Source organism: Aquila chrysaetos, chromosome 3 (genome assembly GCF_900496995.4).
Source record: "Aquila chrysaetos chrysaetos chromosome 3, bAquChr1.4, whole genome shotgun sequence".
In the NCBI taxonomy this organism is placed as follows: Eukaryota; Metazoa; Chordata; class Aves; order Accipitriformes; family Accipitridae; genus Aquila; species Aquila chrysaetos.
The window spans coordinates 61,337,032-61,356,467 of NC_044006.1; the positions used below are offsets into that span (position 1 = coordinate 61,337,032).

Below are 19,436 nucleotides of genomic sequence, written 5' to 3' on the forward strand. Positions count from 1 at the left end.
GTAATGGTACAAATGTCCTTTAAATTAAGCATGATTTTCAGTTTGTAATCAGGGAATCAATGGGTGCACTGATTCATGGAAAAAAAAAAAAAATCAGGGTTAATTTACTTCTTTCCATCCTTCAAATATCATAGTTTTCCTATATATTCTCTATAAATTCACTAGAAATGATATATTGTGTGAGAAGACAACAGTTAGGTATGTACAAAAGAGAAAAAACATTCTGTGCTCGCAACCGTCCCATCTGTACTTTAACCAGAGCTGCCCTCTAGTTCAAGCTTGTCCAGCTGGCAATTAAATCCCCTTCTCTTCCAATTTGACTTTGGTGCAGCTGGGTCACAGTAGTGATTCAAAATACTTAAAACATAAACAGTACATGTGTGGGTTTGTGTTAATATCCACCATATATTAATGTTCTTAGCATAGCAATGTCTCAGTTGGATCAATATTCAGTATATATTACTTTTTCCTCTTTACTGTGGTGGACTTTATTCATGTCTATATGAACTTCCTTTCACAAAAGGGTAATTTCCTTGCCTGAAAATGCAGTTTCTTGATTTCAGATTCACCAATCTGAACTGATGCGTTTACCTGCAGCTGGTAGCCAGACGGCAACAGCCAACAGAAAAGTGAACTTTCTGCATCTTCAGACTCCTGTTTCCTCTGGCTCATTGTTTGCAGCCCCGCGAGACACTTCCAAAGTCGAACTATTCTCAGTGTTCACAGAAACACGCAGCCCGTCCGTGTCATCTGGTAAAGGTGTTAATATTCTTCCAGATGACAGCCCTACGTTTTCCTCAGTTGTGGATAATGGCAGAGTAAGCTCTGATTTTAGATCAATAGTGAAGAATCTGAACAAAGTCTCTCTTACATTCGCAACGCAATTCATGTAACCAAAGTGTTCTTGAATCTTTAAGCCCTATTTAAGTAACTTCCAAGAGCACAAATAGATGGTTTTCAGAGTGGAAAATGCCGAGACAGGAGCACTCTTCCAATATCTTGGCAATCCTTGATCAATTCCTTTTTTGAAGAAGTGGCAGCATCCTGACAATATTAAGGATCTACAGTGGCAGCATGCATCTTTTCTTGGTTGAAAACCACCTGAAGAGCCCCCCACCCCCAAGGAAATCAAGTGAAAATATAAACTAAAGAAAAGTAAAAGCTGAGGTTGCAGTTGCCCTTTCTGAAAAAGTGTCTTTTAGAAATGACCCAGGCTTTATTTGACAACAGCATGATGTCTAAAGTCTTAAAAAGAAAAGAAAAACATCTACTGATCCAGGAGGTTAGAAGAATCTGGATATACTTAATTCCTCCAGAAAATAATATCATGTATTCATTTATGATAAGGAAGTCTTAAATTCAGCTACAGACTACTCATAGTACATGGAGACCTAACTAAAAATATTGAACCAGTTTAGTTTTTAAGGTAATTACTTTTGCCTGCTTTTCCCATATTGAACACTAGAAGTAGTGTTTCTATATATCAATTGCACTTAATTCAGGTATCATTCTAGAGAACGGAAAAGCTGCAGTGAGTATTATCTTCACCATTATATATAAGTAAATCTTCTATAAGTACTTAATGAACTTGTAACTAAAGAATTATAAAATACTAAAACAGATGTGTTGCAGTAGAATAAATCCTGCCTCTTAAATAGTAACATTCTTTCAAAAAGGCCAGAAAAATAGCAGGTATATGAAAAAAAGCTTACAATTTTCTAAAATATTTGTGATAAGGATACTTATAGATTTACAAGTTACATAATCATGGGAAGAGAGTCTTGCCACTGACTAGAAACCCAGGAATATGCAGAAAGGGGAAAAAAAATGATTACAAGACCATACTGGACCACTATTGAAGATTCATCAATGAACTAGAAAAGAGGAGATGTTGAATAAGTGTATGGACAGTTCAAATAGAATATGGCCCAGCAAATGCAAAGGAAAAGCACCACTGAAGGAACAAGCAGCATAAAATGATGACAACTAAAAAAAGGGACTATTTGTTTTGCATTGTGCAGTTTCTCCATTTTCACCAGCTGAATAGAATTGCTACTTGAATGGGATGTGATTTTATCCATAGTGATTTTTTCCTCCTCCTAAACTACCAGCTTTAGTAATGTTGCCAACTTTTCTGCGCTGTATGTGAATGCTATAGTTACGTGTATGCAATTCAACATTCTTACATGGGTTAGAGTTGGTTCCTTCATGTGGGAAAGTCTGTATATATAACCAAAGAATTTCTTTGATTTACTTTTCAAATCTTTTATTTTCTGCTGCCAATCTGCCTGGCTTCACTTTTGTTTATTATATCTATCACTTTGTTTATTATATGTTGGCTGCTAGCGAGCATTCTCATATCCATACGTCTAAGAAGATTGACAGACAAGCTGCCTGTTGGACATCAGCTGAGTTATCACAAGACAGACCTGAGAGCATTTCCAGGCTAACATGATGGTTGTTACTTAAATATATTCGTGCAATATTCTTTCATCTCCTTTATATCTATGCTTATGATATGTTGTATATTGTTCTATGTATGCTCTGTCAGCTCCTATCACATTAAGAGAGTGCCACAACTGCTTTCTGATTTTCTCTGCCTCAGATGTGAAAAATCAAGGCTTTCCTTGCTGTTTTTAAAAGGACTATTTTGCTATTACATGTTTGTTTTACTTACTCCATTCCAGTAACATGAACATTCCAAAAACAAAGACAGCAACATATTCTCCCAGCAGTCCCCACCCCAAAAAAGCTTTCTATAAACCCTCCTTTAAATTACAGGTGCAAGCAGAAATGGAAATAGGAAGTCAAGGTCTAAAGCTGAAAAGAGTTAAGAATCAAATCTGTTTTTCCTCTAACAAGGTTGCCAAAGTGCATGATGGAGGGCTTCCCAAAGTGGCAAATAGTTCAAAGGCAGGAAACGCTGGGCAGAACGATCTCATTCTCTTGCCAACAAAAGTCTCCCCAGCACTGTCTCCTCTCCCCCAGCTTCATGGCTGGTATGCTCAGAACATCTATGGGCTATCCATCAACCAACGTTATCAAACAATCAGAGCTGTGGTCCTTGTTTATTGTTGCAGTAATTTGCATATGTTACTTAAGGGGAAAAGAAATATTTCTCTCTCACTGCTGATACTTTACAGTATACCATCCAAAATCAAGCAGGCTCTTGCAGATTTACAAATTAATGGCATCTGATGTTGCAAATGAGGATTATGTAGGCAACTTTTCAGTTAACATATGAAGTACAGTGTACTCCAGCTCACCTTATTAATAAAGTTAAACTAGTTTGTATAGTAAAATCTCTTAATGTAAGAGCACAACTCTTATAACCATCCTACCAGCAAACCTCAAAGACCACTGACGACTAAATAGTTATAAATCATGGGAAATTATGCTTCCTGAACAGATACTGTAGTTTGTGTTACTATGTGTGAGCATGAATATTTCATAAAGAGGAGGAGAATAATCTCCCAGGACATGAGCAAAAACAGAAAACGTTGGCGCATTCAGGAAGACAGGTCTCTAAAGGAACAGGGCCAAAATATCCTCCAAGTGTCTGGGATACAGTAACAGCCCAAATGTAGCTCAGATGTTAACTGACCTGAAATTTGTATTTGGGTTCTCCCGATGCAAAACTGAACAGTTGTAGGCAAATCCCAACAATTTCCAGTGGAAAATGTTGACTTTGCAGAAACCACATATTTCAATGAAAAAGCCCTGATGGAAAATCCTCAGCAAATCTAATTACAAAGGAAATATTGGAAAGAAGACAAAGTTTAGATTAAGATTTTTTTTAATTACATGTTACAAGAAATACTTCATGAACTTTTCAAAGCAAAACCAGATTTTGTTTTATATTATTATAGCCCAATATTTCCTTTGAGTGCTTTGTATGTTAAAGTTCTTGTAGAAAAATGCCTCCCGTTTCCTGCACAGTAAATTACATTGTCAACTTTTGCCAGTGACTGTAAGGCAGCTTTACAAGGCTCTGCTGATAAAGGCTTAGAATGTTTGGTTTTTTAAGAGAACAAGTAGCACTTTGATCAGAACAGTCTATTAGGCCACTGTGCAAATCTAGTAAGCCTCAGATGGCAAGGATGATGGCATCAGCAGTTGTTTATCAAATAAAGGCTAGCATTTATTTAGCTATTGAACAAACTTCCCAGTAAATACAAGAAAAACAGAGCATAAAAGGTATGCTTCAAGCACTATTTCTTTTTTTGAAGAAACCTAAACAAATGTAGGAAACATTTATATGAAGAACGAAGTGCCCTGGCTTCATTATCTGCAGTTTTAGTTTTGTTTAACTCATGGGTCTATTCTGAAAGAAAGCCAAGGAGGCACTTATTAGATTAAAATGTTCACAAATGCAAAGAGTTTATGCTTTGTGAAACTGTAAGTCAAGCACTCCTCAAATAAATTGCAAATAAAACAGCAAGCATAAATCCTATTTACAATTTTTTTGTGTATGCATCTTTGCCATTTGAAAGCAATTTAAAAAAATCGGAAACAACTTAAAGAATCTGTATTTTCTCTGAACGGCAGCACATTGAAGTTGTCCATGGATAAGTTAATCTGAAAACATTCCCAGTCACACGAGAGCAGTTTTCCCTTCACTCTGCAAGTTATCTTAAAATTACTTCCAAAATTCTATTCATTCTACGGTAATGAAAGAGAAGCCAAGAAAAATACTTCAAGTATGTCCACTGCTTGTTGCCTCTATGGCTACAGGTACAGTGCCCAGAGCGATCCACATACTTTACATTCTTGTGTACCATGATGCACTGAAGTCATTCACAGCCCTGCCTTGTGCCCTTGTTTAGGTACCTGGTTTATGTTTCACACTAGCAGCTGGCAAACCTTTCAGCACACATAAACAGAAGATAAACTCTGCTGAAACAGGCAGAACCACCCCTGGCATTCTTAGGAGGTTAGAAAAGCTTAATTTCCTCTGGGTCTTAAGAGGTATAAACATCCTTTGGAATAGTTTTAGCACAGTGGCATAAGCTTTTAAAATAATCATTGTTTTGCCCATTACACCAATGACCACAAAGGATATATTTCATATGAATTTAAAACACACTAAATTTACCGTAATAGGGATTAACTTCAAATGGTAAATTGCTCATTTCAATATGTACTGATCAGGAATGTAACTGCTATTATAAACATGAAGTTAAGAGCTAGTTAGATCTGAATAATATAACCCGAGCCTGTCTCAGAGTTAGTATAATTGGGATAACATCACTCAATGGACTAAAAGAGGTCCATTCTTTTTATAGTTTTTTTTGCTTACAGCCACACCAACAAAATAAGTGCCTAAAATTGTAATTCCTATAGTTAATTGTTTTAGTTTTGTAGATATCAAATAATTTTAAAAATAAATAACAATTATGCTCTTGAGCTATGGCACTGTCCCCAAAAGAACACAGCTTTTTCCAGCTTGTTAGAAAAGGAACTGAGAGCTACTATTCAAGAAAGCTTTTTAATTAAAAGTGGAAGAGAATTTGGAAGCTTTAAAGTCTTTCATTCGTAGTTTGACCATCTGTCATATTTACTACATCTCCTTTCTTACAGTGCCTGTCACTGGGGTTCTACCCCATCACTGACAGAGTAACTCTGCTGCCCGCTTCCCTTCTTCCCATTTGAGTCCCTACTGACAGATAAGACCATTTTGCTAACTTGTGACATGTGCATTAAAAATCCAGAATTAAATTCCCTTTTAGATATATTTTGTGTTAACATCTTGAATCTTAGTCTTCCAATGATATATTCCAATTTATACAATTGCATAACAATGAAAAATATTTTGACTCTGGATAATGTAGCTAATTTAAAAAAAAAGTGTAGTGCTCTCAGACAATAGCAATACTTCCAGATTCATAAAAAGCCAAATTGCGCTATAAAGACACCTCTCTCAATTGCACTGGTGCCTACCTGATGCATCATAATTTTTAAAATCTTTGTCATTATTTTCAAAATTCTGTAAAACTCCCCTCTTCACATACATTCTGTTTTCTGTCACATAAGTTCCTTAAATTTCTCTAAATTATAAACCATTAAAGCTGAGAATACTTATTTCTTTATGCTATTATTTGTATTTTTTACAAAAGCGCACACAGGAGTGTCTTCTCTTAAATCAGAAACATAATTTCCTCATGTATATCCCCACTATATATTCTAGTCTTCATGTTATAGAAATACAAAAACAATTAAGCCTCCTGTAAGAGAGATGTTTAGCGTTGTCCTGGTTTTGGCTGGGATAGAGTTAATTTTCTTTCTAGTAGCTGGTACAGTGCTATGTTTTGGGTTCAGTATGAGAAGAATGTTGATAACACACTGATGTTTTCAGCTGTTGCTAAGTAGTGTTTAGACTAAGTCAAGGATTTTTCAGCTTCTCATGCCCAGCCAGCAAGAAGGCTGGAGGGGCACAAGAAGTTGGGAGGGGACGCAGCCAGGGCACCTGACCCAAACTGGCCAGAGGGGTATTCCATACCATGTGACGTCATGTCCAGTATATAAACTGGGGGGTAGTTGGCCTGGGGGGATTGCTGCTCGGGAACTAACTGGGCATCAGTCGGTGAGTGGTGAGCAATTGCATTGTGCATCATTTGTTTTGTGTATTCCAATTCTTTTATTATTATTGTCATTTTATCATTGTTATTATTATCATTATTAGTTTCTTCCTTTCTGTTCTATTAAATTGTTCTTATCTCAACCCACGAGTTTTACCTTTTTCTTTCTGATTCTCTCCCCCATCCCACGGGGTGGGGGGGGAGTGAGCGAGCAGCTGAGTGGTGCTTAGTTGCTGGCTGGGGTTAAACCACGACAAGTGTTATGTCAAGCTTCATATGTTGCGTATTTACAACATACATTAAGTAACTTTAATGCTGTCATTAGACAAGGAAGCTAAGGGACATTTCTTCCTTTCTTTTACACATGGAGAACAGTGTATTACATAAGTTCCTCATTGTGTTTCACTCAAACACGTATAAATCATATAACTTCAATGTAAATGTAAATCCATGAACAAAACTGGAATGTAAAACCCAAACCGCATGAAAACACAAACCATCTTCTAAATGCTTCCTCCATAAAATAAGCAAAGTAAGCTTGAAATAGGGTTAAAAATAATCTAATTCATGGTTACACCTCAGGAATTATAAAAGTCTTAAAAAGTCATTCCAGGAACTGAAGAAAAACCCGGGAGCAGGTGCAGTACCCAGTCCCACACAGGCCAGGAATTACCACCTTCAAATATAGCCCATTAGCCTGAATTATACAGAATAAAACGTTCCACACAGCACCACAGTCCTCCCTCCGTTCCTTGTTCATGTGAGGTTGTAACAGACATACCACACTAGCTAACGCTTATAATGGAAACAGTGGTAGCACTACACAGATTATCTAATATGCAATTAATTTAAAGCACCAGCATCTACATTGAACAAATGGAAAGGATTAAAAAACAGTCTAAACACCCCTCAGAAGAAAGGCCAGCAGGCAGGGTCTGCACTTAGCAAGTTTTGTGCAGGTGCATCAAGCTCTTGTCTGCCTTGTGGGACCGGAGCAGGACAGGGGAAGACCTGGTGATGCTGCCAGCACACAGGCTTTCCACAGCCTGTCCCACTGCAACGCAGAAACCGTCGGTGAGTGCTGCTGCTACAACACCCGGGAAATGCAGACAGCAGTGGAAGACAGAAATTTCACTTTCAGAAGTCTAAAATACGTTTACAGAGAGCTACGGCAGGCGGATCCAAGCCTGATCAGCCAGCATTTCAAATCACCCAAGCATGTCGTCGCTTAGGTCCAAACACCATTCAGACTAGAGCCACACAGCACTGTCCGCAGGCTGGCCTGGCCTGACCGTGAATCTATATATCTTTATGCTTTGTATCTTTAAGGTATATATTTTATTGCAACTTAATAAACCCAACCAAACAAAATCTCCACATACCTCACAGCTTTAAAAAACCCAAGCACGGCAATATAAGTTTCAGTACATCTAGTTCTGGTTATTTACCATCATTCGAACTCTGACGTGTTAAACTCTTAAGCTGTTTTTTAACAGCCAACTCAGCAGACCTTTTAAACTTGCATACGCATACCCTGGAAGTGTAAGCGTTTATTAATAGTTATCTTCCTCAACTGATCGCAAACATTTGATTGTACACTTGCGGTTATGACGGAGAAGGGCTGAAGATACACATTGCTGTACTTAGGCTTTCTGAATGAGAGATAACAAGATACGTTTCAAAGAGCTAATTTCTAGTCTGCTTAAAATCCAAATACCGCATTCAACTGGATTTGGGTTCTCAGGTATGGAAATACTGTTCTACTTGTTGATATCTTTAACAAGGTATAGCAGGATTACAGAATGTAAACTGTAAGTCTTTATTCAACACTGGAAATTAAAAACAATAGATGTGGGTGGCCTGCATCCATGGGACTCTGCAATTATATTTTAAATCTAGAACGCAAATGCAGTATCTCATACACAGATAAACAAATCCACTTGATTTCCCAGAGCTATGTGCTCTGTTCTACTTCCAGAGTTCTGCTTTAATCAGAAAAGATAAACCACAACCATTATTAGTTCATTTAATTATGGTAAAGGTTGCTACATTTTAGAGCAGGAAAAAAACCACTCAGTGTAACTGGATACTGCATCCAGTTTTTAAAAGACTAGAAATGCCCAATTTATTTTTTTCCAAAAGAAAATGCACCTCACAAAACCTTGGAATGACTTTTAGGACATTTTGAAAATCTCAGGTCTGATAAATATAACTGCCTCAGAGAAATTATTTTGTTCTTTAAAACATTTCTCTGTGGATGAAAACCATGAACACCACAAACCTGTCAAAGCTTTACTCATCAGATGCAAACACTTAGAAATATATTCAACAAAACAATTTTGTAACACAAAATGAAAACATAGAAACAGTCATCTAATCAGACAGTTGGTGGAAACCTCTCCCAGCCTTTTCTGGCATGTTAACCAAACCTGTGAAGTTATAATCACCTTGCTAGTCCTGTCCATTTACACTACCAAACTTGTGGAAGTAGTGATATAGTGCAGTAAACTAATCCTAACCATCCTTCATCGTGCCATGAACATTAGAGCAGAGCTGTAAGGAAAGTGGAAGCTCTCCTGCTGGCTCCAGCAGTTATAAGCCAGATCAGGAGAGGAAAGTTTCCCCCTCAGAATAACATACAGCCAGTTTAAGTCAATCCCAAATTAAGGCATATACAAGTTTTTAGATAAAGCCTATGCAACATCATTGCGAAAGACGAATCAGTTATCCCAAGTAATTTCAGATGTGAGGGAAAAAGTTTTTCTAGGTATCATTTTGCCCCATGAATCTAGAAGGAAAGAAACAAACCCTCTCCAGCCATCAACCTAATAGTGAAAGGCTAGAAAATCTTATGCAATGTACAGCATAAGCTCAGATACAGCTGAACAGACTCAAGGGCATCTCTGGGGAGGAACTGGAAATAGTCCCAGCAACTTACTTCCTTTCCTTTTCTGCCCAAGACAGAGCAGGGGAAATCCACAGAAGAATCTCAACTAAAACAATCTCTGACCGAATGCAGTACACTCGCCTGGTCAACGTGATGGAGGAGGGAGCAGTGATAATTTACCACCTCGCCCAGGCATGTTTGCCATGAGATGGCAGATGGAGAAGATAATGGATAGGCAAAAATGTCACGCATACTGTCGGTTCTTTTCCCTAACTCACACAAACACCTGCGGGCTCTGCAGGGCAGGGAAACATGCACCCTTGTGCAGGATTAGGCAGTCTGGCCATGCAAAAGGCTTGGTGCACTGCAGCTGGCCATCTCCCCCTGCAGCCAAGACAGACATTTGCTGAGTTACTGCAGTTGTTCAGTCACGCTGGGGGTAAGGCACTTGTTTCCCTGAAATTCCACTAAGATTATCACATTGCATTTAACTGCTTCCAAAGGAGGGAGAGAGAGAGGGAGGAGGTTGGGGGTGGGGAGAGAAAGAGCAAGCAAGAAAGGGAGAGGGAGAGATGCAGTTGTGGCAAACAAGCTGTCTTCAGGCTCAATCCACTAAAGCTTCAGAAGTATGAAACACACGTGGACAGTCACTAAGGAAATACCTGCAGTGAAGCTTAGGATCTCTGCAATTTGATGCACCAACAGTTCCTCTTGTAAGATGCCATTGTCATTGCTTACCCCTTCAGAGAAAAAGTTTGTCACTTTGCAAACTATGGAATAACCAACTTTGCAAAAATCTTTAAAAAGGAGGCATAACTGATCTTTAAAATTTTGTAGCACTTTGAAGATATAATAGTGTCTGGGGTTTTGAGATCAGTGTTTTAAAGGGAATACAAAGAAGCAACTGTCTTAAAAAGGGCTCCTTTCCACTCTACGGTTTTCCTCTAAACTTATCAACTGCTGCATTTAATTACCATTGCAATATGCATCTACAGCACTAAGGTCTTCCTTCTCTTTAGAGTGGAAAAATAATGTGATAGTGTGCATTAACAGTGATACACAGGGGAGGTTCTGACTGGATATAAGAAAACCAGTTTTTACTAGGAGGATAATTAGAAATTGGAAGAGGCTGCACAGAGTGTGTGTGGAATGTCTGTTCCCAGGCATTTTAAAGATCTGGTGGGAGAAAGCCCTCAGCAAGCTGCTCTGAACTCAGTGTTGACCCTGCTTTGAGCAACACATTGGACTAGACAACCTCCTTCCAACCTGAGTGATGCAATGGTTCTATAGCCTACTGTCAGATAAAAGGTATCAAGTTCCCCAAAAGCACCACAGAGAACCCCAGGAGTTTTGCAGAAAGTTTTCAAAATTAGATTTTTTTCTTTTAAATAGTATCCATCAGGAATTTTGTTGAAAGTACCAGGTTGCGCTACTTATGCACGGTGCAATTAAATCAATAGTATGACTAAAAACCTTTTAGTAAAAGCACATTTGTAATAAAATTATTAAGCATATGCAATAAAAGTTAGCAAAAGACAAAAAAAAAATCTTGTATCTACTTTTTGGAATATCCACTGTAAATATCAATGGCTTTCCACTGAATTCCTTTTATAAATATCAGTTACAACATAATAATTTACGGGCAACATTAAATGTGTTTCTTCATAACAGGTATTTCCGATTAACATTGCGACTTCTCTTAAAAGCACACATATTCGTTAAAGCAGACAAACTCCCCCACAGCCCAGGGAAGCAGATGCAGACACCCATGCAGAAAGCACTCTGCAGGTGCAACACATCCTCACCTTGAGATTGGGTTTTGAGAGGAGTTTCAACAGTTCTCTGATCTCACTGCTCAGTGGCTTGCTCTGCAGCTCCTCAGCCAGCTGGGTGGGAGATGGAATCGACACAAAGACCATTAGAAAAGCGTTGTTTTACCCAGTGCATCAGTGACAACCCAGAATCTATCTTATTCAAGGTTATTACTTTCCAATGCGTTCAAACAGAAGCCAGCATGAAGAAAAACACCATCAATCACCGCGCTTCTTTTTCTGGCCCTCGGTGGACCAGATTTAAGCCAGGCCTTTTGGCTCAGTTTAACACAAGTAATCATTTCTGGCAAGGGTGCAGCCAGATCACATTCTGATTTATAGCAATGGGGGCAAATCCCAGCACTTCATTTAAGTGAATGGTCCTTTGCGTGCAGACAAAGGACTGCTTGTAAAAATGACTGGATCAAACTTTGACACTGTCTATAAAAAATAGTTTTGAATGAGGTGGTGAAATCCACACTGCTTCCAAAAACCCACAGTAGCTGTGCTGTTTAGGACTGGGATAAGAAAGCAAAGTGCCCCTACAGTGCAAGCAATCTGAACCTTTTATTATGTTTACACATACACTGGAAAGAGCTTGTTAAACGTGAAGCGGGTTAATCATAATATCATTTATAACAGGTCATCAGCAATTCAAGCCCCTAAAATGCACAAACTACGTCCTAACAACAAGATCAGTAATTTATGTTTGGTTATACTACAAAATTGTGGCTTGGTGAACAATAGAGCAGCAGTCTAACGTTTAATCTCACGGCTATTTGGCTCATGTCTTGAGTTTTTCTTATCACGACATTCTCAACTAATTTGGACTCAAGAGGCATATTTTACTGCAGGATTTCAGACTTGAACTATTTTTCCAGAAGAAGGAAAAGCTAAAACATATTTCACAACACTGAACTTTAGTTGAAAATTCTGAAGCTACATGGCTCGTAATCCAAAATGTGATTTCAGATAATCACTTATTTTCTTTGCGTTAAATCAGTATCATAAAAATGTCTCAAAAAAAGATTGGTTATTTGCAGCAAGTAATTTTATTCGTCTGGCCTAATTCTAAATTTGTACTTTCATTTTGTATAAATTTTCAAGATAAATGGATAGAAGTGTATTTGGCATAATTATATATAATAGACTAATTCTAGAAGCAATTATAGACATCAGACATGATTTTAATTTTTTTTTTTTAACCTTCAAATTAATAGAGGGGTAACAGGACTAAAACAAAAATTAATCACCTACAGTCCATGGCCTTTTAACTATAATTCATAGATAAAAACGTCCATCAAATACATCAATGCTAATCTTAACAATACTTGTGTCTTAATACTGAAAGATTAGAAAACGATCTCTGTAGGAAAGGTCAGAATGAAATATTTTAGGCACATAAAGCCAAGAAGTGAGGCAGTCTGACTGCAATCTAGCCTGCATGTTCTACGGAAAAGCTCTGCAGAGCTGAAAATAATCTGTGATAGGAATGACATCAGGTATATGACACAGGTTCCCCTTGGTTCTCTTTTCATTCCTTAGCTTGTACTACACATCACCTAGAAAATAAAATGTATTCATTCGTGTTTCACTGATGAAGAGTAGTAATCACTCAGCAAGAATGACTGGTTCAGCATTTCTCTCTCAGATGAATTTTGCACAAGCATCTATTAACTTCAGCAGAATTGGTGTTTGCTTTGGTGGTGCAAATGTAAATGCAGGTGCATAAGGTTTAGAACAGTGAGAAACAGAATATTTTGTTATTGCTTCAATAGACTTTTAAATCTCATAATTTAGAAAATATTTGTTCAGAGATGAAACAATTAAAAATGTTTTCACTGATATAATTAACAAGGTTTTCCCAAATATTTCCATAAAAGTCTTAAAGGCACATGTAACGCCCCATAATAGAAGAGGAGGAGGAAGAAAAAGATTGACAGAGGAGGAGGACAACAAAGCCATGTTTCCAGATTAGGAAACAGCACCAGAGCTGCTTGTTGTGCTTCTAGGAGTTTTGGACCAGATTTTTAGTAGTTGTTGAAGTGCTGAGATTTGTGACAGCTACCAGCAGAAGAACAAACTATATGGAATACCCTGGGCACACTGATACTGTGCGAATCACCACCTATGCCAAAGACTGCAGAAAAAGCTATCTGAGAACCTCTTCTACGATCCTCTGTTGAGGGAACCATAACATTTCACCAAGTTCTTTATGAAGAGCTGCCACTATAGGGAGGGGAAGACAAACCAGGGGAGAGAGGCAGATGTGGGGTGAGGCAGGCGAGATGAGGACCAGTGGGGGTCTGGGAGTTTAAAGCTTCTGGAGAAAGTTCTGAAACTTCTTTTGCCAGAACAGCCTTTCTAATAACCTAGAGGCCTTATTTGCTGTATGTACCTATACTGCCAGCAATGTTTAGAACATTTGCATGAAAGCAAGAGTCCTACATCAGACACTGCTGCTCCAGAATAAGAGGCAAACAGAATCTCTGATGGGAAATTCAGCCTAAAAGTCACTGGGGGTGAAGAGAGAGAAGGTATGGCAGCTAGGAAAATGAAAATGTTTAGAAAAGAAGCCTCACCACTATTGTTACCTCTAAAATAGCTTTAAAAAATAACACAAGAATAAAAACACACTCCTTGAACAGTTTTTAGTTATGTTAGCAGCACCTCAAATCTGGGTTTTAAATCAAACAGGAAATATTCACTTGCTAATAAGAATATCTCCTTTGTTTAACTATAGAACAGTTACTATCACTAGGAAGACAAAACATTAATTTAAAGCCTATTGAAATAAAAGTGTGTTTTATATCACCAACATGCTCTTAAATCCCTGAATCTGACAACTAGTCAGACAAATGTGCCAAAAATTGAATAGCACTTTAACCCTGGAACTTCATGGGTTTTGGAGTTACAAAACCCACTGCATGCAAATTAGCTTCCTCAAAGTTTGCTGATAACTATTGAAACACAGAAAATCCTGCAGTGTGCTAGCCTGACTTCAGCTGCCAAAGGACATCCTCATTCTATGGGACAGTGCCCATAAAACCAGCTGTTCAGCTACACATAAGCAAAAATGAAGAACCAGCAAGAGGATCTTTAAAAAGAAGCTGTGCTTAAAAAGTAGGCAGATGCCTAGAGACACTCATGTCCCAACATATGTACATTTTGAAAATACTACCATATATACATAGTAATACATTCATATGGTTAAAAACCCTGACCTCTCTCAACTGAGGAGTGACAGAGTACTTTAATTTGGGGGTTTCCAAAACTATACATTTTAAATGGGGCTGAACAAAGAATGAGATTGCTCAGCATTTCTGAAAATATCAAGAACTAAGTTTTGCATCCAAAAATAAGAAATTATTCTTATTAAGAATTTTAGCCCAGAGATCCATAACACAAATGTTAACAAGGATTATTAATATGTCACCAAGAACTTAATGAAAAGAATTTCAACCAGCTTTCTAATTTTCAAAATTACTATCAACATCATTCAAAGCTACTTGAAGGTTAAAAAAATATTACTAATATATGCCTGATGTCAAAGCTAATGCATTATTATATTTGGTATGTTACAGGATATAGCTCTCCTCCTACTGAAACATGATTAAATTACATTATATCCTTTTTTTCAATAGACTTAAAATATGTTTATTTTTTTGTTAAAATGTTACCATTCTCAATTCACAACATCTAACCATTTGTAAAATTTAAAAATCAAAAGCTATTAATTATATAAAAAGATAGTAGTTAAGATTTTAACACATCTATAAAGTATGTGAAGTTTCAAACATGCTGTATTTGAAATGGATCCTAATACACATTGCCTTTTGCAAAAAACAACCTGAGATCATCAATTGCAACAAAGATTTCTGGATTTCACCTAAACCACAGGTTATTAAACATTTCTCTATCCTGGCCTACCTCAGGTTCAGTCATAGTTTACACAGGTGTGTGCACAATTCATCTGAATCCTAGAACTAACCAAATAGCAAGAAATGGCAGGTTGGATTTTTTTCTTTAAAATAAAAATTATAGTAACAGGAAATTAACTACTCCATCAATGCCGACCACTTTTACAATTTATTTTTTGGTTATGAAGGTAATTTGGAAAGCTCCAATATCAATAAATCACTACTGTACTTTTTCTTAAATAGTTTTTGATTTTTTTTAACAAGCCTCCTTCCTAGGCATTTCATATGCTTCATTTCTGTAGTATTATCTGTCATTTTTCATGTTCTGTCAGCAGTGCTGCTATCTCATTTGTCTTTATTTTTCCAAAGCATTCCTCTTGTCTGTGACTTTCACAAAACACTAATAGTTGACAGCTTTTCCCCTCCCAGTAGAGTTCCAACCTGTAATTTCTATTACGTAGTTAGTAAAGCAGAACAAGAGGCTATCTAGATGCAATGTTTTTATAACAGTCAAGTGAATAAAAATCAAAGTAATATCAGCAACAAGCCCGGTGATGACAGCACCTTTGGAAACATTTGCAGCTTCTTATGATTTCAGCTCACAGGATTACATTCATATGTTTGCGCTATGAGGAGTTCTGCTTGCAGACAGTTTTTTGGGAGACTTGGTACCAGTGATCTCAGCAGGGGACACTTACATCATCTGCCAAGGCTGCTGCACCGTGGAGTATGGGCACTGGGTTCTGTTTTTCATAATAATGCAGTTTTTCATGAATCTGGAAGACAATAGCACAAAGCGATAAGTTTATTTAGCAGCATGAGAAACTGTACAAAATGACCCTGTTGAGATAACTGATCTGTTGAGTGTCTGTAACTAAAGAAACATCCTTATAGTAACCTACAGGCAGCAATCATGTAAATGTAATTCATCATCATCCTCTGTTGAAGTGCTAAGAATATGAAATCAGATGGAAAAAATGCTCAGTATGTAGACCAACCCACAGAAAAACTAAACATTTGTGATTTTTCTCTCCTGGCTTTCTCTGTCCATATTTCTAACATATTGCTTTAAGTATCAATTACATTTTATATTGCTGCTGAAAACACAAAGCATAAAGTGTTTATCCCCAAGATGGATATAAAAAACCCTGTAAATTATGATTTATGAAGTGAAATAATAGCCTGCCACCCACATCTTGACAGACAGCTTGGTGGAGCGGCTGCCGTCATTAAAATAATTCAGAAACAAGGGCAAAGTAGTGCTAATATGAATTCTAACACATCTGAAAGAAAAAGGCAGTCCTTCAGCAAGTTAAAGTCATTTAGGAGCATTTAAAGTTTTTAATGGGGAGTTATCAACATTAAAAATGCAGTGTGCTTTGGTTTCTTTCAAAAGGGGAAAAGATACACCATCATTTCAATATCTAGCGTCTTCCCTCCTCCGTAAGTTATGCATTTCAATATTTAGATTTTTCCAGTGTGAAACCTTTAAAAAGCCAAAATATTTTAAAGCTTCTAACAAGTTTGTTAAAAGTTATTTCAGAATGGCATAGAGTACTATATTAAACATTCAATTGTGTTCACATTATTTTCCTGAAGATACCCAAATGTACAAGTATTAATTAAAATTTAAATAAAGAAGACAACAGTAGTCTGAACTGATGCAAACAAACCCCATTCTTAGATTTCTACTTTAGTTCCACTGCTCTGAAGGAGGCATGGACTCCAGATGGTTGGAGGAGTTGCAGAAGGAGCTAAATCGGGGACTTCTGTGCTTGGCAAGGATGGGAAGACGAGGTCTCGCAGAGGCCACGGGGTGCAGAACTTGACTGGGGAGCCCCTTGTGTCCTTGGGGTACAGGAACCCCAATGATACCCTACCCCTCCCTGGTGTGCTACTGGGGGAGGAACGGGACAGACGCCAGGCAGCAAGGACAGCTTTAAAGAGCAGCCAAGACAGTGGTCTTTGCACACTGAAAATGTTTGGAGCCCACTGGATCATATCTGGTTTGCAGCGTTCCCTCTAGCCTTCCCCCCTCTTCCATATTTGCTTTTCCCCACTTACTTTTATCCCCAGCAGCACTCACTCCTCTCATTGCCCAGGGCTCCCTCAGCCTTCTCCCCAGCCCTTTCTTTTGAATTTAAACTGAACTCCTAACAACTACACCCCTAACAAGATAATGCCACATCAATGACACTTGTGCTTGCCATTTTTCCTGTCTTCTGCTGTGCTTCATAACACTTTCTAAGTCCACGTCTGCTTTTACTCATTTAGACTATAGGTTCTTTGAAGTAAAGGCCATACAATACTCTGTTAATGCAAAGTGGCATAGCAAGTTCTAAGTCTTGGTCGATTCCTTCATCATTTCTGTAAACTTAATAAGATCATTTCTGTATGTCGTTGGTTAAAGAATACCGAAGTTCTGAAAAAATGGGTGAAGCATGAAGACACCACAGTTGCTCAATTGCTAGAGTTGTAAAAGGATTTGCTCTGAACAGCAAGTATTTGTACCTCATCTGGAAACTAAATGCAAAGCACTATTATCTCCAGAATATGAGTCTGAATTTTACATAGCTTTTGTAGACATTGTTTACTCAGCAAAATAAGACTAATCCATATTGGATGTCACCAAAAGTATAAGTGACTGGACAACTTCATATTTCTAGCTTACAAAGCACAGAAACTAAACAAGAAGCTGCAGCTCCCTGAATTTAGCAGAAATTTGTAATTTACACAGACTGTGGACTTGAATAACTAAAAGGCATAGTAAATCAAAAAGTCTCAAATCCATGATTTTTTTTATTGCATTGGCCAACATCTTGATTTTATCCATGTTGAGCTTCTGTCAGCGCTGACATTAAAAGCAGTTGCCTATGCTACCCTCTACCTTCTCAAAGAAAATAGAAGCACCACTGCTGATGAAGCTGTTTTTACCGTGAACAACCTGCCAGTGTCTTTACCAGTGAAATTAAAAAAAGAAAAACAAACAAACAAATGCTGAGACATTCTTGCATGACCCATCTTTGAAAAAACGTTACAGAATTGTAAATTCATGCAACAAAAAATAGGGTTTTAAGAGGAGGTACTGTGTAACTTTAACAAGTTATTGGCTCTGCTTATAATCAGCAAATGGCTGAAAACAGATTTTTATTTTCCTAACAGTGGATATTGGAATCCAGCTAAGTATTTAAGGAAAATCATTAAGATTTTATTTGATTATGGAGGAGTAGTAGAGAGTAACTGCCTAACCAATTCTGGAGCAAACAACAGAAGCTAATCAAGTAAGCAGGAATATTTAACTATTACTAGACAGTTCTAGGTATTAGCTTTTGCTACATCACATTGGATGTTGTATTAATTTACTGTACTGGCACGATGAGTGACTCTAGGGATAAACATTATATGTTCTATGGTAACAGTGCAACCTCAGCACACTTCCATTTGAGACGCAATACAGGTTTTTGTTTCAAAAAATATCTGATTTTGTTTAATAGATAGTATTTTGCCTTGTTTGTTAGCTGATTTTTTTTTTAATTAGATCTTTATACGATAGTATTTGTCTTCCATCTGTAAAGGATTTACCTTCCACCTTTAAAGGATTTACCCAAGAAAATTAAAGAAGCATTGGTCTGTGCACAAAGCTGCAATCAATGCAAAATATAACGATTACCTTTCATATCAGTATAAAATTATCATATGCATCATAAAAATGCTACTTCCTACTGCTTTCCTACGGTTACCACCTACCTCTAACTTCTGGTAACTAATGTATTCATAATGTATGCAGAACTTATATATAATAGCTTCCTGAATGCAGTAAGACAGGAGATTTGGTGCAATTCAACTGACAAAGCAAAAGTTCAGTGAGGCAAAAAAGCATTTTCAGGCAACTTCTTCTCTCCATGTGTCTAAAAATGTGTTCCAAGATGTTTTGGTCTGTGATTTTCCCCACAGATCACAGCAAGGCTGACTGGCCTCTAGTCCCCCACATTTATTTTGGCCTTTTTTGAAGATGGGTAGAGTACTTGCCCTTCCCTAGTCACTGGGGACTAGGTCATCTCTGTTGCCTTTCAAGGATGACAGAGCACACTTGCAAACTCACCTGGTTGGCTTTGGATTTCCCAGACTTCAGAGTGACGAATGACTGCTTTTATAACAACCACCTTTAGAAAAACTACTGTGCACACAGCCAAACGTTTTGGCAACTTCTCCACATGCTGTCTTTCAGCTAATTATTTTC

The 19,436-nt window shown here is 37.6% G+C and overlaps 1 protein-coding gene across 11 annotated transcripts in view; it reads right to left on the bottom strand.

The window, feature by feature from the left end:
• MPP7 (membrane palmitoylated protein 7) overlaps positions 1–19,436 on the bottom strand; it is a 156,179-nt gene that overhangs the window by 53,310 nt on the left and 83,433 nt on the right. For 10 of the 11 annotated variants that reach the window (XM_030009144.1, XM_030009142.2, XM_030009141.2 and 7 more), the window contains 2 exons: positions 15,895–15,972; positions 11,271–11,351 (listed from right to left, as the gene is read on the bottom strand). In XM_030009144.1, the coding sequence (XP_029865004.1) occupies positions 11,271–11,351; positions 15,895–15,972 (159 nt within the window). Of the gene's footprint in view, positions 1–11,270; positions 11,352–15,760; positions 15,975–19,436 lie in introns of those variants that run through there. The other variant, XM_041122432.1, reaches the window with a different exon arrangement.